Here is a 22,897-nt window from a genome sequence, read left to right as displayed (position 1 = left end):
TGACTTCAAAGCCACCATTTCAAAGGCTACAAGACAGCAAGCACGCTGTTGCAATAATTTTATTTGTGGCTCAGTCTTCAAACACTGTTTTTCCAGGTGTTACAGTAGCACTGCAGAGATTAGACTTTTAGGGAATAGGACATAAAAAATATGGGTCATAGTATTATCATCTTTGGCACTACAGATTTCCTCCTCCTATTTGGGATTCTTCAAGTGGTTTGTTTATCCTTTCTAATGTCTCTGGCTTTGTAAAGCTGAAATGACAAGCTTTCATTAGCTTTTGCTAACTAATTAGCTAGCTAGCTTAGCTCAAAATGTATTTGGCAAAATGGCTAAAGTTAGCGTAGCTGGCGATCAACTGTGTCTGTGATTATTTTTAAGTGTTAGACAACTTTATTTAAAGTGTACTGCAGTAAAAAGTGGTGAAAAAACTACAAACATTCCACAGCTTTGTTCTCTGTTCTGCAAAAAGCAGCTTGCTACATTGTTACAGCATTATACTGTATATAATAAAGACTTATTTAAAAAGAAATTTCTGTGTAATTAAAGAGTTTGTGGCTGCTGATAAATATTACATGCAAGCTATTTTAAAGAATTATGAAACCCTGATATGAATAAGCAAAAGAGAAGAAATGGATACATATATAGACGGAGTTTAATTTTAACTTGTTTAATTAGTTAAGAAACAACTTTCAGGATAAAGTCTAAGTATATTTAGCAGATGTATTGCTGACTCATTTACTGACCACCCCTTCTTCTCACATTTTAGGTTACTAGGTTGCCAGTTAGTGTCGTTTTCCATGATTGAAAGAACAATGGAGAGGATGGAGAGGCAGGTAAGGTGGTAGTTGGTATACAAGTCACATGACTTCTGACTCCTATCTGGTTCCACAGTTTTCAGACTTTCTTATGTGTCACTTTTCAGTTTGAGTTAGGGAAACCGCTGCTATTTGCAACAAGCTTCTCCACCAATTTCTTGACACAATTTCAGACATGGAATAGCCAGTAACACAGCAGAGAGGTCCAGCTTAATGACTCAAAGCAACAGATGAGCAGGTGCTAGGAAGTGGATGAGTTATTTAAAAAATCATATAATCACAGCTGATATGACAGGGGAAAAACTCTCCATAGAAGTCAAAACCATCTTTGTACCCGGCTGCAAATATGTTGGACATTTTAACATGGAAGTCTGTGGGGACTTATCTGGAGCCAACCTCAAGCAGCACCTAGTGGAACTGCAGTTTTTGCCATCTGGGGCACCTTTCAAGCCTTTCAAAGCGTCAGTCATAAAAGGGGAAAAAGTCACCCCGTATATAGTTGTCATAAAATGAGGAAATTCACTTTCAAGGTTAAAAACTGATTTTTTTGTACCAGGCTGTAAACATGTCAGTTTCATCTGTGAAGTGGGGATTGATTTGCCTCTGGAGAGCCTAAAGGGGTGTCTGGAGAAACTGACGTTTTTTACACTTTACGTTAGCTTGATGTTTCATGCCCAGAGGTTAGCACTTGGCTTGAGATGAGCTGAGAGACGCAGCAGTTTGATCTTACTGACACTGTTAAAATATGAACCGCCTCAAATCCAGATCAGGGTAAGTTGGGTTAAGTTACCACTGCAGGAGCTAAGCTGGCTAGCTAGCGTAATGACACTCAGTTTTATCCTTCCTTTCTCAATTGCTCTTGCGTTTTTGACTCGTTAAACCCGTCGCGAGCAAACGTGCAGTGCAAACCGGGGTCATAACGCGGCCTTACGAGTCGAGATTTGTGCCTTTCCACTCTCATCCTGCCGTACAGCTCTGTGAGTAATGCGTGGAGTGGGTTGCAGCCAGAGATGTTGCAATATGCTCCTGGCTCACGTTAAATTAATGTAGCTGCACTTTCCCGCTCTGATCCACACAATCTTTTTTTTCTCCTCCTACCACCAGTGAATTTCATCCAAGAGTCAAGTTTAATTTTACCTTGAGGCAAACGCAGCAGAAGCAGCAGCAGCAGGTCAGAAATTCTCAGTTTCTGTGTGTGTGTGTGTGTCAGAGAAAAAGAGAGAGATATACTCACGACTTCTGCGGTGCAGTTGGTGGTTTAGCAGCAGGCTTGTTAGCTGATACAGTACATCGCTCTGCAACACAACAGAGGACATTCAATCACTGTATCACAGTTTTGCATGTGTTAAGACTTGTGTCTGTGTGTGCTGATTAGTGTTTGACAGGAAGCCAAACTCACATCACTGTAGACCAGCAGTACTGTCACATTGGAAAATATGACACTCTGTTCCAGTGTGTATCTGTTTGCTTTGGTAACAGGATTGTGGGGTAAAAACAGTAAGTAAATGTCCTTTTGCAATAAAAGTCAAACTGAAACACTCTGACAAAAACGAGGAGATTATTTATTTTCCAAGTGGATATACAGAGGAGTCTGTGAACAGAATCCTTTTTGCTGTATTTCATATTCCAGTCAGTCGTATTTCTTCTTTTCTTACACAGAGAGGAAAAACCTGCCAGTGGGGAAATGCTTGAGCTTTATATACGGCACAAATAACTCAAAACACTACAAGATGGATTTAACAAAGAGCAACAACCTCAGAAAAGCTTTTCATGATCTGATCAACCCTGGGAGTCGGAAATACTGTAAGGTACTACATGCAGTACTGGGTGAAGTTTGCATAGAGTCCTGTGAAAAAGGAAAGTTTCCACAGCACTGTGAATAACTAAATGCATCCCATGATTCAGTAGCTTGTAGAACCACCTTTTCCACCTTTTCCAGCAATAACCTGAAGTAATCGCTTTTTGTATGACTTTATCAACCTGTGGCAAAATAGTTTTTCCTCTCTGCTTGATAGTATGTTAAAAACGGATGCAATGGATGACCAGCTAGACTCAACTATGGAGCTTTTTGACAGTGGTATGGCGTGTTGCTTTATTCTGACTGATTCATAATGACCTATTTTGTGGTTTCAGAGGTGTCTCAACCAATGGAAGAACACACACAAACACAGGAGCCCAGAGGCCACCGGTGAAATAGAAAACTGTATTTAAGGTGTTTTTCAACCTCTAACACCATCACCATTAACCAGACGTGTTATCTATAAATATGCGGTATATCCATAAGGTCTTAGGAATCAAAGCTTTTTACACCTGGTTCTGATATGCAATCTGCATTTGGACGCATTATCTACATAATCACATCTGATTGTTAGCATTAACACCTTGTTTTAATTATTGTCTCATTATCTCAAATCAGCCTGGAATGTGATCAGATATGGTAAAATGATAAATGGTCTGTATTTGTATAGCGCTTTATACTAGTCCCTATGGACCCCAAAGCGCTTAACAACATCCAGTCATCCACCCATTCACACACTGGTGATGGCAGCTACATTGTAGCCACAGCCACCCTGGGGCGCACTGACAGAGGCGAGGCTGCCGGACACTGGCGCCACCAGGCCCTCTGACCACTACCAGTAGGCAACGGGTGAAGTGTCTTGCCCAAGGACACAACGATCGAGACTGTCCAAGCCGGGGCTCGAAACAGCAACCTTCCAATTATAAGGCGAACTCCCAACTCTTGAGCCACAATCGCCCCAGATCTAGATATGTAAATTACTCCGGCCCACCTGGCTGACTTATCAACAATTTAATCCATTACTTTGTACAACCTCCACAACCAACACAGGTTTTTAGATATCTAATTGTTTAAACATCTTTATAGGGGCCTGTTATTCTTATTTCCAGCTTTGTATTTTTCTTCCTAAATCATATTAGAGGATTCACATGATTCACAGTTTAAAATAAGCTATATTTATGTTATACAACAGCCCTGATTGCCCAGGTCCCACAGGTTGGTTAGCAGCCAACTGACAACCACCTCTTGCTAGGGGACCTCCGTATCCCCCAGACAGTTGTGACTGGATGTTGAAGGTTGCTGGCAGTTGCTGTGGAGGATCGGGGAGCAGCACAGTCTTCTCACAGTGCCTGATCTAAGCGAGTGACAGCCAGCAACCACTTGCCAATCACTTACAGAATACCTGTGGTTGCCAGGGGGTTGTCAACATGTTTGTGTCACTGAGCTCACTGGCTAAAAGAATGACCTTAACTTAAAACATCTTTCTTCTGACTGGCTCAGTCATTCATTTGAGAAATGAATGACAAAGCAGCAGGTGGGTGGGGCTTCTGTTTTGTTAGCTAGAGCTGTGCTATGACCATATAAGGCCATCCCTGCTTCCTGAATCACACAGAGCCAATAAAAGGGGAAAAAAACCTCAAACTCAGCATTTAAAGTGAGTCTGAAGAGCTTTTAAAGCAGCGTGATTGTTTGTGCATATGTTGACCTCACTATCTAAACTTCGGTTGAGGTTAACATCAATCCTCTAACAGTATTTATATGACAGAAAACGCAGGAGATCATACAACTGCTGCCGTGTGCATGCATTTTCAAGAAAGAGCTACTTTTTAAATGTTATGCATGAATTCATATACACTGTGAAAGAACCTTTTACCCTCATTAATCTACTCTAATGTGATGCTGTCAGTTCAAACACAAGCCCCCAATTTCCACTCATCACGTAATCACGTTTGTCTGATTACTTGTTCAGATGAACCCAGGAAGATAAAAGCAAAGGTTTTTCCGACTACCCTCCTCCCGTGGCAATGATTTCATTTCAACGTCAGCTGCCTTTCTCACATTCCTCCTGGGTGGCGTTGCCTTTAATGGCCTCGGCAGCATTAATTATCGCAGAGCTCATACGTGAGTGTTTACGCTGGGAAAACTTACTCTGGGTGTTGTAGCCCGAGGTCACATGCTGTGACTCCTAGAGAGCGGGAGAGAAGGAAAGAGAAAGCCAGAGGGAGACGAGTTGAATGAATAAACCAACAAATGTCATTATTGATTTCACAGCAGCACAAGGATGCCATTACACAGAATTCCAAGCCTCTCATCTCCCCGCGTCGACGCTCCTCCTCATTCTTAAAACTCACTGTGACGCAGGATTAGTGTGAGGCTGGAGGCTGAAGGCGCCACAACAGTCCTTCCTAATTCATTAAGTACTCGGTCAGACTTACTGCCTCTGTGTTTACATTCCTACTTCACCTCACACCAACACCAATGAGGCGCTTTGCATATTAAGAGTAATTCATAAAAGCATGAGGCAAAAAAAATCAGCCTGCTGTTTCAGGGAGAATTGTTATCGTCACCTCAGAGATAAATGTTCAATACAGCATTGCTGCTTCTTTTAATGTGACAAATCTTCTAGATATTTATATTACAAGGCGTCGTAAATCTTCCCTTTTTTGTAGCGGCAGGTGAAACTTTGAACATCGATCTTCTAAACTCTTCAGTCTGCTTTTATTGTGCCTGAACGTCACTTTTCAAACATGACAGACAAACAGTGCAGGTGAGGATACAGAGTTATTTTGCTGATGACATTTCTGTAGGTGATCTTTGTTTCCTTGACTCTTCAGCTGTGGCTGTTGTCACTGTTCCTGTTAAATACACACTCAGTTTTCTTGACTGAGCTTTCCTGACTGAGCGATAAAACATGTTAAGGGACAGTAAGAATAGACGGTAATAGCTAAGTTAATAAGAAAGTATTTTGTTGTCGGGTGAATAACTTTGCATTAAACTGTCAGTAAGTTTAATTCCAGTGATTAGGTGGAAACTTTGAAATTCGCCTGATTTGCTGACGTTACTTGAAAATACTTTTTTATTACTGCCGCCAACGAGGTGATGATTTTGGTAGACTTTGCGTTTCAGTCTGTCTGTAAACATGATAGCTCCAAAACGTTTGAATTAATTATGATAAAACTTTGTAGGGGTGTAGAGCGGGGTCACGTTAGCAGTCCATTAAAATTTGCCTTACATCCGCAACTTGTGCATCAACTTAATGATTTATTGGTAAAAATCTGACAAAAAGCCGAAAAAAATGAGAAACTATGATTCTTACAATTTATACCAACAACAACCAAAGGTGTTGTTTAACATGTGGAAACCTTTTTTTTTTATTATGGCTGATCTGACAACTTGATAGATAAATAAATATACATACAATATAAATAAATAAATAAATAAATAAATAAATATCTCTACTTTTAAGATTAGGCTTCAAACTTTCCTTTTTGATAAAGCATATAGTTAGGGCTGGATCAGGTGACCCTGAATCCTCCCTTAGTTATGCTGCAACAGGTGTAGGCTGCTGGGGGATTCCCATGATGCACTGGGGGTTTCTCCTTCACTCACTATGTGTTAATAGACCTCTCTGCATTGAATCATATCTGTTATTAATCTCTGTCTCTCTTCCACAGCATGTCTTTATCCTGTCTTCCTACTCTCTCCCCAACCAATCACAGCAGATGGCCCCGCCCCTCCCTGAGCCTGGTTCTGCCGGAGGTTTCTTCCTGTTAAAAGGGAGTTTTTCATTCCCACTGTCGCCAAAGTGGTTGCTCATAGGGGGTCATATAATTGTTGGGTTTTTCTCTGTATGTATTATTGTAGGGTCTACCTTACAATATAAAGCACCTTGAGGCGACTGTTATTGTGATTTGGTGCTGTATAAATAAAATATACAAGTAGTGAAATCTACTAATAGTGCCTGTTTAAATTTTCCTACCTATGTGAATCAAACAGGCAGTATTTAACACAGTAATTTCATTGGCTGTCATTTGTGCCACTGTGCAGAATGAGCCAACAGTAATGTGATTCTATCCCAGCATCACTGCTGCAGTAAATTTGTGAATCAGAGCTAATGGCAGACTGAAGATTTTCAGTGACACAGTATAAGTAAAGGTTTTTCACGACTGTATCACATCTTTTCCCACTGCTCGCTGACTCACGCTGTAAAGTGAAAATGATCAAGCCCCAAGAACATGATAACAACTTTGAAGGAAGCATGCATCAGCAGGCGTGTCATTCGGAGAGGATGTACACTATTACGGATTAATGTGAGCCACTTTGATTTTAGTGATGAAAGGTTTTGGGTGTAGTAGAACGAAAAAGCATACTAACCTTGTTTGGGATGGGAAATTTGGTCTGATCCGCTTTCCCAGGAGTGTGTATGGCTGTTAGTGGAGGAGGCCAGGAATGGGTCATCTCCTGAACACACAAACACATTTTTAAATATATTATTTTAAACAAATAGTCATAAGTAGCAGAATTTCTGTCATCATAACCAGCTAAATAAAGGATACACAGCTTGCACTTGTGTTGCCTTTACCTGGTGTCTAATCATGATAAAGTTTAGCCCATTGGAACAAAGGGGTTTGCTTATGCAACATCTTTGGTGCAGTGGAGTGGAGTCAGCATTCAGTCAAGGTTGTGCTGCACCAGCACCCAATCAGGGTGGGTTCAGTATAAGTTTTAGTATAAACTGGAAGGCGCTTAGGGAGTTAGTGACCCACCAGGGATTGGTGCAAATGCAGAGTTGGTGATTTACCAAAATAAAAGCTGACTCCAGTCGGCTGTATTTCAACAGAGCTGCACAAGGCAGCAGCAGAAGCAGCAGCATCCCCTTTCAATTATTCTAATCACACCGTTTTCTCAGCTGAATTCCAATCTCAGTATGTAGAAGCATCAATTAGTTAACAAGATAAACATATGTGCATGAGTGGGTGGGTGTGTTGGAGCTTTATAATCTGTTAGGTACTGGCTGTTTTTATTTCTCACAAACATTGGAAAGGAGGCACATAGAAGGCTGAATATGGAAAATTACCAGATAGATTTTCTTAAAGCTTTGATTCCCTCCTTGATGTCCTCTGTAACCAGCATCACCTGAAAACTGAATTCTTGGTAAATGCGTTTTAATGACCAATAACTTCTTTTTCTGTGACATGTGTTTAAAATGGTTGGTAAAGTCATTAAATCCATTTTTTTACATGCTCATTTCCACTCACACAGCTGCCGTGCAGCAGGTCACGATGTCAAAGGGCCTGAATTTTCCCATCATCCATCTCTTCACCCCCCCTTGGTAGATGAATGCTATTCATCAGATGACACATGAGTCTGGGAGGACGTATGTATGTGGGTAAGGTTGTGTGTATAACTGAGCTACACATTAATGACGATACTTGAGCATGAGTGTGTGGCTGTGTTTTCCCTCTTTATAATCGTAATGCACTTGGCCTGACGACATATGGTGTGTTGCTAGGTAACCGCTCTCTGACATCATTAACATCATTGAGTCCATCCTTGAAGAGTTCCTGTGCTTTCACAGACAGGACAGCTGTTTTCTCCTGAATTTGTGTTTGCATGTGTCTGTAAATGTGATACTGCAGCAACTGCGCGTGAATTACTCAGTCTGTCATAGTTAAACGCAAATGGTTTCCCAGTTATTATCAATTTGTCATATTCTCCATTATCTACATCTATTACGCCCCGACACAGACATGCAAAATGTACATTTATCCACCACCGTGCACTGAAAACACGACCGACCTCGCTCTCTCCTTTCGCTCCTTCTCTGTTTTTTAATAAAGAAGCAGAACAGGGCACGCTGCGTGCTCCGTGTTAGATGGATAATGTGGTGTGCTTCACATCACCAGCTGTTTCTCTCTTTTGCCTTTTTTTCTCTTCCCATCTTTTTGGTAATCTTTCAAGTTATTCTTAAATTCATCTTTCCAAAGAGCCTCTTTTAGATGTTTTCTGGCAAACATTTTCTAATCTGACCTTTTTATTCTTCGGTGTAACCAGAGGTTTGCAACTTGGTATAAATTTTTTAAATTTCCATTCATGAAGGCGTCTCTCGATTGTAGACTTTATGCATGTACCTCCTTGATAATATCACTTTTGTTGTTTTCTGTGGTCTTTCAGGCCTTTTGCTGTCGATGAGCTACTCTGCCCTTCTTTTTAAGAACATATTATATATACACATATCAATTGATTTTTCCCAAGTTTTCTCTAATTGATTAACTTTGTTTCTTGTCCAAAAATATGCCAACTGTGAATTACAACAAGCTAGCTAGTTTTCTTGGCTTGCATCATTCCAAGTTAAAGCTAGCTAGCTAGCTTCTGACTCACAGTACACATGTAGCAATGTAGATATGGTAGGAACAAAGAGGGAAAATGCAGCCATTAAATGTAAAAATGTAATTATCTACATACACATATATCGTCATAATCATGGCTTCTTGATATTAGTTTACTTTTCTAATTGGCTAGGTTTAGGTTAATGTTAAAATCAGATAGCTCAAATATCCAGTCTTTAAGTCTGACGTCATTAGCCGTTTCCGGGTCCAAACTCCGCTTCAGGTCCCAAAGTCAAACGAACACTGGTGCAACACTGAGAGTTACAAACTGTCCAAATTCTTTCATCTGTAATAAAATGATCAGCGTTCTGCTCTACCAGGTGTAACAATTAAGTTCAACATCCAGGTATCCATGAAACAGAATTTATTAAATTTAACCAAGTTTGAAGTTAGCTCGCTAGTTTCTCCCTAAACATGATGTTCTGACTGAGGAATTTCCGAAGAAATGAAGACGTACAGCTCTGTTATCACTTCCAACATAAATGAAGACAGAAAACTAAACAGCAGTGACGTTTGTAGGGTTACTGAAGTTTGGCTAGCTGGTATATAATGATGTGCTACGTGGTGGCTAGCTACACAGCTATGTTAGCATAATATAAACACATTAGCACTTTTTTCCACTGATAAAAGTTAAGGTGAGGGTTCCCGATGGTTAGGGACAAATGCAATCATTATACAAATCATTTAAACATTTTAATGGCAGGAATAGCCGGTTTGCCTACAGTCCCCTTTTGGCTCATTAATGATGTATCTTTAGATAATGCTTCTTGTTTATAGTGAACTTACCATAAGCTAAAACATTAGCATGGATATCATAGAGCTTGGTGCTCCAGTGGTTCAAACACTGTAAAAAGTCAATACTCCTCAGAAGGATTGACTTTACTGTACAATATCTCTGATGCACACCGTTACCTTGAATTGTGCAAACATCCACGACAACAATGTTCCTGTGACAAACATCTTGTAGCCGTGTCATTACAGAGAGAGAGAAATGAAGTCCAGGCCCCGTGCTCCGATTCACCTCACCTCACATTTTGAACTCCTTGATCTTTCCACTTGACACAGCTAAAAACCACAGACTGAATTCAATAGAGCACCAATATTATCGACAAAGGCATTTCATGCAGCTCACAGCAGCCTATCTGTCACACAGCCTGTTGACCAGCCTATTGATTTGTGGAGGGGGAGGAGAGGGAGGGGGCTGAATGACAGAGAGGAATGAAGAGGGAGGAAGACAGACACTGAGGAAGAAAGAGAGGGCGCACCAAGTGCAAGAGAGGAGAGACGGCAAGAAGTGAAAGCGGTAACTTGACATAAAGAAGTCAAAGACGGTCCTCGTCCTAATCTTCTGACTGGCAGTGAGGGAAGATTAGCGAGGGAAACATTTTTGTTTTGACATCACTCCCAGGAAGAGACAGGAGAGAGAAACTGTGGGAAAATGTATTGCCTTGTGTGATTTTGATTACATGCAGCTAGAAAGGGGGAAGAAAGAATGGGTAAAGGAGATGATAGGTCTGTGGAAAAGATGTCTGTATGATGTCATCCAAAAAAAGGACTTGTGTAATCATTGACCTAAGCCAACAGATTGCTTTCTCTTCTCCCTCCCTGCCTTGTAGTCCCCTTTCTTTTCCCTGTCCTTCCTTTGCAAAATCAGACTCTGGAGAGGGACCAAGCTCCTTGTGAGCAAACAGAAAACAGCTGATAATCAGTGCAATTACTGTGCATGCGTGTGTGTGTTTGTGTGTGTACCCAAGCAACGTACCCGCAGAATCTCTTCAACACAGCTGGAGTCGTTTGGTAGGCTGACCTGGAGAAAACAAAGGAAGACAGAGAGATTGACTTCAGCACTATTTATAGCGACATTACATTGCATGGGACACAGCGGGGGTACAGAAGTTTAAGCACCAAAAACAAATAATCAAAAAACATCCGCAGCGCAATTACGAATCGCCGCGGACTCGCACGGCACATGCTACAATGACACCTGTGGCCGATTTACCATTCAAACTCAACGAGAAGGACTTCTGAAACAATAGCTCACTGATTTCACAAAGATGTAAACAAACAATGCATTCTCATTTCTAGCTGCAATAGATGCTCTTGGGTTTTTTTTAATTGTTTTGATTTTATTGTTAGTTAGTCAATTTAGCTAACATTTTGAAAATAATTTATCCTCACTGGTTAATGCAATATTACTCTTGCAGGGTTATACGTTGCCATCATGTCTCCCCACGACCTTCAGTAATGTACATAATGTTTGTACTGTAGTGAAAATTCTTCGTTATCATTATCCTGTATCGTTTTCATTGCAGCTTCTTCACCGCTCTGTAAATTGTTAGAAGATGATTATTCTTGGTTGACAAAGTGTAAGAGTGCTCTGATGGATTGATGTTTTCAGCTTATTTGATCAGCAGCAGCTGGCGGCTGCTTTCCCTCAGAAGCAGTAAGGGTCGACTGCAATACGTCATACACTGGTGTTCATGTGAGGGTCAAGGAAGTTTTTTTGTTTTTTTAAAAAAATATGTCCTGATATATAAAACTACAGTAACAAAACACCAGAATATAGAAAAACATTGCAAAGGACACAAAAAAAACACAGGAGTGTTTTTGGGGGAGACAATAACAGGATGGAGCAGCTGTGGAAGTGACAGAAAACTAAACATGCGAAGGACTAACATGGTGCAGGATAGTGTATGTTTTAATCACAAGATTTATATAACACAGTAGGTGCATGTTTGTTAACCGTTTAGCTGTTATCGTGTCACTTCTGCAGCTGTTCCCTGTCATTACTGCGAGTAACACTTGTAACATTTTTCTGTATGTGTTTCTATTTGCTGGTGTTTTCTTAAATTGCAATGTGTTTGACCTCTTGAGTACGGTGGCCCCTAGAGACAAAGCACGTACAAACTCCAAAACACATGCAAACTCCAAAACACTTGCAAACTCCAAAACACATGCAAATTCCAAAACACAACGGAAGTGCTCCAGGACGCTAGGGGCAGTGTTGAGCTTTTGTTACCTAGTAACTACACAAGCCAGGAAGTACCAATGACCGGATTTGGGGTCTGCAGCCTTAAAGGCCGCATTTTAAGGGCGATTACATCACAGCGAGACGACAAAGGATGTCCCAATTCAAAGGCTGCTCGAAATGCGGCCCTCAAATGCGTCCTCAATTTCCCTGAATTTTAAGGATGGGTCGGTGTAGCCTTCATGGCCCAACATATCCCAGACTTCATAGCGCGGCGGTGGTGTGGATAATTTTGCCAAAAAAAACCGGCGGAAGCGGAGTGGACGAAGAGTAAACTTTCAGAAGTAAGTACTGAATATTATGTCACTTATTTATGCGCAAATGTTTTTATAATGAAGAACATTAAAACATTACTGTTGGCCACATGTCGGGAAAGTTATGTGACATTAGCGATGTTTGTACTAACTTGGTTTTAAAGCCTTTACTTCAAAATATACGCCGTTCAATAGTTGACTTTAATCTTACAGAGAATGTGATGATTTTATGGATAATTAAAGTCAGTCATATATCCACAAACACAACAAGCTGAAAGTCAGTGATGCTGCTCGGTTTGCAGTCCTGAATATCACGGCACAAGCAGGATTCACTGCACTGTTAATGTTAGCTATGTTATATTGCTGCCTCTGTTCGGTGGTGTCGAGCCAAACGGACTTTAACGTGTGTTTGAACGAGCTGACGGTTCACTCATTAAGCTGAAAGAAAGATGCACAGGAGTCACACATGTGTCCACTGTACCATCTGGGAACTCTTCTTGTTTCGTAACACAAACACTAAATCCTCCTTCTTTTGTGCTGTTTTGTAGCAGTGTATACACCTGAGACTGTCACCTGTCTGTCTGTCCTGCACTCTCTCTCTTTTTCTTTCTCTCTGATTGTGTAATAAAAGTATGAACATTCATTTATAAGTCACACTTGTGTTTGAATCCTGCAGCTTATCACACATTTGATTTCCATGTGTGACAACTGCAAGTGTCCAGAGTGAGGACAGACTGAGGGACCCACTGCTGCACCTCATCTGTGAGGCTTTGCACCCCTGATGATCCACCAGGACAAACTCAGCAGTGTGTGAGGAAGAGGAGGAGGAAGAGCCAGCAGCAGCTGACAGATGGAGAGAATAGACAGACTGTTCCCTGTTTGTGAAGGACTGCTAGGAAAGTTTAACATAACTAATTGTCTGTCCTGAATCAGTCTTATTAGGTAATGTTCAAATAATTTTATCATTCCAGTGTTTTCAGTGTGGGAGAAAGTACTCAGGGCCTTCAAGTTACACACTATGAAAGGCAGCAACAAGTTTAATATTCAGAAACCTAAAGTATGTATCAGCAGCAGAATGGAGCTAAAAATAAATGTTTGTTTCAGTTCTATGAAGCTTTGAGTATTTTGGATCAGTAGCACTGCTGTGTTTGTTGCATCATATTGCTGTAATTGTTTATATGCTTTATATATTCTGAGGTAAGTTGATCTATAGTGTTACATCATATTCTATAAGGATGTTATGTGTTTGTATACTTTCTGCCCAGTTTGACCCATTTAGCAGAAGTCAGCCTGTTTAAGGCTCTGATATCTATTCTGTATGACTTAAAGCAGTTATGACATGGTGTAATTTTCTCACCCAATAAAGGAATATTTAATATATCAGTCTACTCTTCATTTTATCAGAAACAGTTATCACAGCTCGTACATTTTCTTTTTATAAATATATGTAAGCAATGAGCCAAATTTAGTAATACCAACATACTGAAGGAACAACATTTGTCTCTTATATATGATACACCTATATATGCACTGTCACAGATACTTGTCTTTCAGTGAAGATTTAAGGTGATAAGACATATAAATAACTGCAACTTGAATCTGTACTGAGGCTCAGTATTTGACACAGAGTTCATGTTCACTGCTGTAATAGCTAATAATGATTAATATAATAACTATAATATTGGCCATATTATATTTACATTACCAAAGTGATATGACTTTAGTCTCATGAACAACATCAGCTAATTGTTATTTACTAACTAATCTTAAATGACTGTTCAGTACAGAAATGAAGCCCCAAAATCATGTTTTACAGTCCTGTGGTCTCAGCCTCAGATACTTATCAAATCACACAAAGCTCTTGTAGAAACAAACAAACAAATGAACAAAATATGTTCTCCTTCATTTCTGTCAAACCAAGTTGTATGACACGTTTCCAGCGGTTAGTATCATGGTTGCTAGGCAACCTGGGAAGCGCGACGAAGACTAGACCGTCCCATACAGACAAACTTGCCGTTTATTTTGCAAATCGAGCTCAACACTGCCCCTAGCGTCCTGGAGCACTTCCGTTGTGTTTGGAGTTTGCAAGTGTTTTGGAGTTTGCAAGTGTTTTGGAGTTTGCAAGTGTTTTGGAGTTTGTACGTGCTTTGTCTCTAGGGGCCAACGTACTTGAGACTGCCTGTCGCTCACATGGTAGCTCAGGTCACCTACTAACTGGAAGGTTGGTGGTTTGATCCCAGTCTTCTCCAGTCTCCATGCCAAATATCATTGGGCAAGATGCTGACCCCATGTTGCTCTTGTGTGAATGAGGCAAGTTGTGTAAAGTGATTTGAGTGCTCAGATAAGTGTCAGTCTCACAGTGAGAATAAAAACTTAACATCTCCTGTTTTATGAGGTTTCCTCAAATTGGTAAATTCCTAATTTAGTGAATGTTTGAGTCCACTGAATACAAACATCTTGACTCTAAGGCAGAGAGTGGGGTATAGCTGAGTGGATGGTGGATGAGAAGGCAGATGGTGTGACACACTTCCACAGTTCTACTTTTAGAAAATGAGTTTATAAGAATGTGTTTATTTTGTTGTAGGCAGTTATGTGGCCCTGTTCACAGTGAGTGCTTTGTTTTTATACCTTCTTCATTTTAATGTAACTAATACGAGGCATTTTAAATCCATCCTAACTTTCCATTAACAGTGTGACTCTAAAGGGGATATGGTATGTGGGTGGTTCAGGTGTTAAGACCTAAAATCAGGAAACGCATGAATTAAAGAGCTGTTGTCAGATTTCCAGGTGATCATTTGGGTGTTGTCCAAACAGCACTTTTGCTATAGATTTTTAAAGAGCTGTTGACAGCACATGTCTAGCTACCACTGAGTTTTAAAATTTGGAAACTCGCCCCGGTGCATAGAATTTATGACTCTTGGCATTCATAAAGTCTAGAGGCCAACCTGTGGGCCAAAACATTATTGTACATATGCACTAGGCTGCAAAAGAGCAAAATGAGACCCCAGAGACAGAAAAGGTTTTGGCTACAATGCTAGGCAAGATCAAATTTAGAATTTTATCAAAGGCAAGATGTTTGAGTCTTGCTGCAGCAGAGGAAACAACACAGAAAGACTCAGAGAACAGCCTTACTTTCCAGCGTGTGAACTGGTATGCAGCTTTGGTATGTATGTAATCAAGCTGGTTAATTATGTTCTTTTTGGTCTTGGATGGAAAAATCAGTCATTAGCGTATTTGGCTAACAAGCTTGCTACTTATGTTTGAAATCAACATTTTTAAACTATTTGTTCTTTTTGTAAGTACATATTTTTGAAATAAAATTAGAGTAGACACCATAAACAGATTTTTTAACTTCCAAGAAGGGCTTTTATGATTGTATACAAATGCCTTCAGTGTCTGGTTATGGTTATTCCACCCACTGTGGTTCAATCCCTTTGAAAACATTCATACTTTTCGGAGCATTCATTTAAAATTCTCTCATTGCAGATGTAATTTTCAATGAGTCTTAATAAAGTCAAACCATTTGTGCACCATTTGTCTAAAACAATGTGATGCACTGTAGTCATCCTCCTTGTTATGAGCGACTAACTTGTGCAGAGGGTAGAGAAAAGATGTTTTGAAAAATTAGTTATTTCAGGTTTAAAATTCAAAAACAGCCATTAAATAGCTGTGGTTTGGCCTGCATCGTGTGAACCACGGGGCCATTTTAGCTCCACAATTCACTGGACTGCTTCGAGGTTTGAGGATAAAGAAAGAGGCTATTTGAGCTTAGACATACGCACACTCTGATTAACCAGTTCAGTGGCTGCGCGCTGCTAATCTATGTTAACATGCGCCCTTGTCAATAAAGTCGTCCTTTGTTAACAGGAGTCATCTGCACTGAGCACTAAAGCAACATTGCAGCAGATGCCTGGGATATCACTGCAGACAGGTCTGGCATTTCAGAACACTCCTAAAAACCTAAATAAAGTATTTGTGTCAAACTACACACAAACATTTCTGAAGCTAGAAGTCTTTGCTTTTTCAGATAAGCCAGCCCTACTAAGAGGTTTTTTCCCTGCTCATTCCAAACAAATTATTATTGTCGCTTTTGGAAAAACACAACTTTGTTTGCTAAAAAAGACACAAGAAAAAAAAATGTCCACTGCCAAATCATTGCCTCACAAACAGTAATTGAAAAGAAAATCTGTCTGGGTCAGATCTGGGCTCAGATCAGTCCAGCAGACGGGCTCATTAAAGCAGAAAGAGTGTGAGGAACAGCAAGATGAAGGCGGACAGACTGAAAAGCTCAGAAACTCTGAGGCAAATTCACTGCAGAGCTCTAACATATTACATCAACATAACCTCTGTTACACACCATTACTAATAGCACTAACACGAAAAGAGGAGCAATTTAGTATAACCGTGATGAGAAAGATGACATCATAGTCTGCCTTAAATCACTGACTGTTAAAACAACAAAAGGGACTCTGGGCCGACAGGCTGGTTGAGCTCACCAACGAAGTATCCGCTTATTTGTATGTTTTCTAGACATGAGCTGTTCATCTACATCAACATGTTAATTCAACAGTGAGTCAAGAGGAAACCAGAGTGGGAGGATGAAGATGTGTTTTTCCCCCAACAAAAGTCCCAAGGCCACTTTTTACTAAAAGAAATCTTACAGACTTCTAGACAATACGAAGCAGATGTGCTACATTTGTATCATGCAATAAAAAGCCAACAGCTGGATTATTTAGCTAATGAAACAACGTCATTACCATCAGAAGGCAAGTACACGAGGTCTTGATTTACTGTAGATTACAAAGTAGACACGAGATTTCACTCACAGTGCAACAAACCTGAAGCATCAACATGTCTTGAAATTCTCCAGGGGCCCGGTAACAAACTAATTATTTGACCCAGAGTGATATCTGGCCTGGAGTTGGACAGCCCTGGTCTAGGCCACACACAGGATGGATGCCTTGCAACTACGTGAAATTGCACTGAAATTTTTTGCATTCTGCAACTGATTGCAAATAGTTGTGACTGCTTTCGATTGCAAGGCCTTTGCACTGGTTACCTGATGGGAGGCAGAAAAATCGAATTTTTAAATGCAGACAGATTGTCAGCATGCGGTACTCAATACGAGTGAGTCTATGCCAATGAGCATAACTCATCTGCCACATGACTCGACTCAACTGGCTGCCAAATGTTTGTATGTTGGTTATGTTCATATAAAAGCAAGGTTGCTGAGGATACTCAATGTTTAATCAACTTTAAACACCGAGAATTTGCTTTTCTAAATATTTTAATATGCAATTTTGTCTTCAATCAGTCCTTAGGGAAATATCTGCTTCTCTAGCTTGCAAATGCTCAATTTATGTCCAAATGACAGTTTGTGTTCTTTAGTGAGCTTCAGGTAACGTACAGATGGTTGATTAGAGCTGATTGGCAGGCAAAAGTTGCAAACTGCAACGTGGAAATGAAGCTCATTAGATTTGTGAAAGAGAACCAAGAGAGTAACGTCGAGGGTTTCAAAGTTCAGAAAACGAGCTGGAAAACACTAAAACACTTTGCAGAGATGAGAGGAAAAGCACAGTGACCGATAACTGTCAGCATTAATGACCCCTTTTTTTGGTGTTATTATAAAAATAGTATACTCAGAGTGTAATGCAGTAATGGTAGCACAGGTTGAATTTGTTTAATGACTCAAAAGAATTGCCAGCAAAAAAAAAAAAAAAAACTGAAAGAAAACAAAGAAAAAAACGGCTGGTTAAAAGAAAGAAAATTTGATAGTTTAGGAAGAATTGATTTAACCACAGTTTTACTTTGCTGTTCAAGATCAGTGGTGTGTTTAGTGTGACAGTACCTGGCTTCCCATATGGAAAACAACTAGGAAAAACTTATAAAAGACTTGCATCAGCTTTAGTTTGCTTCATATAGTGGATCATACAAGGCTTATATGATTTACTCATGAAAGTGGCCACTTTCTCATTACTTTCATATATTGTTTTAGTAAGTATCCAAAACATACAAGTTTAATTTATATAATTTTTCAAGGGATCTTATATCTGTTTTCACTCTTGTATGCTTTTCATACAAGTTTCACACAAGACAGATTCAAACTTTATAAGATTTATATATATCTTTTCCATATGGGATACTTCTGTATATTCTGCTAATGGTTTCACTGTATTTCACCCTGAAATACACCTCATGAATCATTGTCACTGCTTTGCAATTACACAGTTCAAACTGCTAATCACACATTGTCAACTATAAGGATAGAGCTACATTAACAGCAGTTGTGCTTGGGTTATAAGGTGATATAATTTAATATCATTTAATTAGTCATTTTAGTACTACTCATGGTGGCTGCTGCCATGACAAATTGCAATGTTTGCGGGAGAAATTCTGATTCGGAACTTGGAATTTCCTACTTCCCGTAAATGACAAAGCACAGAAAAATTAGCCGTCACTACAAAACAAAAGACAAGTATACACAGAGGGCACAAACACATAAACAGACACAGGGAACACAGATTTACAACCTTCAGTATGATACTTTCAATTCTGTCTTTACTTAACTGACTATGAAATATTTTCAGTTTTAGTTTTTATCACATATTATTACAATATTGCCATTTAAATAGAAGATATTTGTGTTGTTATATTAGATTTATTGTCCTATTACTTTTTTTTTCTTATTTAGTTTTGTTATACTTTATGCTTTTAAGTTGCCTGCTGTAACGCTGAAATTTCCCAACTTATGATTTTTTTTAACCTTAGCTTACCTTACTGTGTTATAACCCTAAAGTATTATTGTTACGGCCCTAGCTGGGCCTCCTGATACTGCCCTTGCGTGGGTGTGGTGTTTTTCTCCGCCTCCTCCTCTCTTGCCACTCCTACCCCCTCTGTTTCTCTCACTCTCCTCTCTCCCCAGGACACAGCTGCTCTTGGTTAGCCTCGTTTGCCACCTGAATCCAGTCAGCAATCACCTCTGAGGCTATTTAAGCTGGGGATGAGCTGTGAGCAGGGTGGTTTTTCTCTGGTGTTCCCACGTGGGGGTGTTCTTGGGGTGTAGTTATCCTGCCTGAAGTGTGGAGTTGGGGAAACAGTATAGCTGCTTTACGTGAGTAGTGTGGGCTTGTGGGCCTTGGCATCAGTAAAGCCAGCTGCTGTTAGTGACAGGGTGAGCTTGTGGGCCCCTGCAAGTGCCTCCTCGTGGTGTGGAGTTTTTGTTTGGTTGTTGTGTTCTTTGTTGTTGCAACCTTTTTCCCTTTTTCCAAGTGTTATTGGTAAAACGGCGTTGCCGGCTCTTTATGTTAAGATTATCTATAATAAAGACTATTATATTTACTAAAAACACCTGTCTGTTTCCCTTTCATTCTGTTCTGGACTCATTTGTTACTGGTCCCCTCACTCGCATGCCTAGACACCTTCGGGGGGACGTAACAATTATCTTATCTTCAACACAGCACTGAAACAAGAATATCACAAAAAACTGCAACATGTCACTACAATAACTCAAAAACTACAAAATACAAAAAAACACAAAAAACTAAGGGTTTAAACGAGAATCCAAGACACACACAAAACACAACAATGCGATGCCATGTATACCGGATTTTTTGGACCATAAGGCGCACCCGATTATAAGGCACATTAAGTGGAAAAAAAACACAGTCAGATAAGTCAAACTTTACTCAACTCATTCTTCTTGCTTCCTCCACTTTCCTACAATTGATTCATTAATGTTGAATTCTCTGGCAGCTGCTCTATTCCCATGTTGTTGCAGTATATTAATGACTAACCTCGTATTGTGGATGGATTATCTCAGTTGTTCTCCTGACTGAAGTTTGGTCCGTTTACAGCATCCTGCCATGCAATTGCATTTGTCCCTAACCATCGGGAACCCTCACGTTAACTTTTATCAAGTGGAAAAAGGTTAGCGTTCATCCTCCAGCTCCACTGTGTTTATGCTATGCTAACATAGTTGTGTAGCTAGCGATCACGCAGCACATCATTATAAACTAGCTAGCCCAACTTCAGTAACCCTACAAACGTCACTGCTGTTTAGTTTTCTGTCTTCATTTATGTCGGAAGTGATAGCAGAGCTGTACGTTTGAATTTGTTTCAGAAATCTCTCAGTCAGAACATGCTATATCATGTTTAGGTGGAAGCTAGCGAGCTAACTTCCTGCTAACTTCTAACTCTGTTAAATTTTATGAATCCTGTTTTCATGGATGCCTGGATGTTAAACTTAATTGTTACACCTGGTAAAGCAGCAACGCTGATCATTTTATTACAGATGAAAGAATTTAGACCGTCTTTTAACTCTCAGTGATGCCGCAGTGTTAGTTTGACTTTGGGACCTGAAGTTGACGGAGTTTTGGACCCAGATTCCTCCGCGAGGCTCCTGACTACGGTAGCTGTAATGCTCCAACAATCCAACTTACAAAAGTCGTACTAAAACATTTTTGACAGATTTTTGAGCGCCGTGTACCACATAAAATTGGTTTGAGGTCAGTAAGCACAACCAAAATTCATACATAAGACGTACTGTCAATTTTTGAGAAAATTAAAGGATTTTAAGTGCGCCTTATAGTGCGGAAAATACGTTACTTAAACTTTAAGCTACTTTCCTAAACAAAGTAACAAACACAAAGTAAGTTGGTGTATGAGACACGTTTCAGTACCATTTCTGAGAGAAGTGCATCACTTATGCAACAAACAATGCTCCCTTGTGTTATTTTCCCAACACTTCCACACTTGTCACAGCTGATGGATACAAACAAGTGCATTTAAATGTGATTTTCTACAGTGGTCTAAAACACAACTGACAGGCAAAAATGGAAACACTCATATGATTTCAGGCCCGCCCGGTCTGTTTACGTCCATCTCCATCCATCTCTCTATACATCTGAAAGGAGAGAGCCTTTCATCACTTTAACCATCCCTGTCCATCACCATTGTGATGTAGCTCACCGAAGCACAATACTGACACTGCCAGGGTTTGGTGTTTGTTTTGCAGGATGGGCCTCTAAAACAGACTGTGTATTATTATAAATATACCACTTAATCATTTGAAGGAAGTCTATTATGAGTTTACTGAATGGAAACAGGCTTTAATGGATTTTAATGGACAGGTGACTTACTTGTAAATGTGTGCGTGTGTGTTTCCCTAATTGATCTTACTGTGAGATCACGGTTGATGTCAAGGACTGAGAGATGGAGGGAACATAAAAGAGAGCTGAAAGATGAGTGAGAGCCACAGAGCAAGTCTGCAGGAAGAGGAAGGACAAAACTCAGAGAGAAAATAGATACAAAGAAAAATGAGAGCGAGAGAGATTCAGGGGGAAAATATAGCCGAGGCAATTACTGAGGCAGAAATCCTTTCTCTCTGAAATAGCTGCTCAGATAGATAGACACACACACACAGAATACCCACATCAATCACAAAGGTACATGTGGATACACGAGCACACACACTTACATTACCACACTCACAGTTACTAAAACATCATTATCCATTACTATTATAAATACTGCCTTAATGTAACCAGGTTTTTTTAGACAGAAAAAAATCTATGAGCCTGCGAGGTCGTCTCAGATGTTGTCAAAATGTTGTACTCTGAGTCACCAACAGCCCAAAACCTGAACATGTTTCAGCTCACAAGCATAAACATCCAATAGAAAAAGAGATACAAGTAAACAAGATGACATGCTCGAAAAATAATGCAGTTTACAAATCATGTGCGATTGTGCCATACACACTGCGAGCAAAGATCATCCAGTGAAAAAAGTATTTTGTCTAATGTCTACAGTACTGTAGACTCTACTCTTTAGACATTTTACTCAAGAACAGATACATTATCCAGTATATATTACATTAACTTCCCAAAGAATCAACAGAAATGACATATTACTGAAAGCATCGACACCTCCTGTAGGGTGTAAAAGTGACACTTCTCATCCCAAATAAACCAAGAGGAAGAAACCTGAAGTCACACAGACTGACAGGCTGCTCGGTCACCGGGCAGCTTGGGTCACGGCATCACCGGCAGTCAGGCCTCTGCTGTGTGCAACAAAGAGCTCAACAAGAAAGAGCTGACAATGAGCATTATTAATTAGTTCCAGCTGGAACTGGGCCTTGTGCGATGTATAATAAATAATGACAAACATGTAGAAACAGTATCAAATCGAGGAGGCTGTAAGTGGGGCTCGGGGTTAGTAGCTATGCTACATTATCGTTTGTTTTAATGAAAAAGTGCCAAAATACATACACACACCTCCGCTTCACTTCCTGATGTATTAGGGGAAATCCATGCTCTCTTGTGTTCCCACTGCTACCAAATACTCACGGATTTTCAATTTGCCCAGCCTCTTATCCCTCCATTATTCCTTATAAGATAGCTCTCTTCACAGTCTGATCACCCGGTGGATTTAATACCAGTTTATGCTCTATTTTGACTGAACGCTAATACAGGAAAAACACAATCATCCCATATACTGTAAATAAAAGATGGAAATAATCAAAACCCCTTGAGGCAGACGACCACACTGATCTAACAGACTTTTCATGACTAGCTCCTGGTCCACCCTATTTTTGCATAAAGTTTTGACAGGTT

At 40.0% G+C, this 22,897-nt stretch overlaps 1 protein-coding gene across 1 annotated transcript in view; it reads right to left on the bottom strand.

Moving 5' to 3' along the window:
• aff2 (AF4/FMR2 family, member 2) overlaps nt 1-22,897 on the bottom strand; it is a 193,499-nt gene that overhangs the window by 73,308 nt on the left and 97,294 nt on the right. The window contains 4 exon segments of the mRNA XM_085173062.1: nt 2,053-2,113; nt 4,765-4,801; nt 6,991-7,077; nt 10,768-10,812. Of these exon segments, the coding sequence (XP_085029188.1) occupies nt 2,053-2,113; nt 4,765-4,801; nt 6,991-7,077; nt 10,768-10,812 (230 nt within the window).

Source organism: Neolamprologus multifasciatus, chromosome 2 (assembly GCF_963576455.1).
Source record: "Neolamprologus multifasciatus chromosome 2, fNeoMul1.2, whole genome shotgun sequence".
Classification (NCBI taxonomy): Eukaryota; Metazoa; Chordata; class Actinopteri; order Cichliformes; family Cichlidae; genus Neolamprologus; species Neolamprologus multifasciatus.
This window is presented reverse-complemented; position numbering and strand designations above follow the sequence as displayed.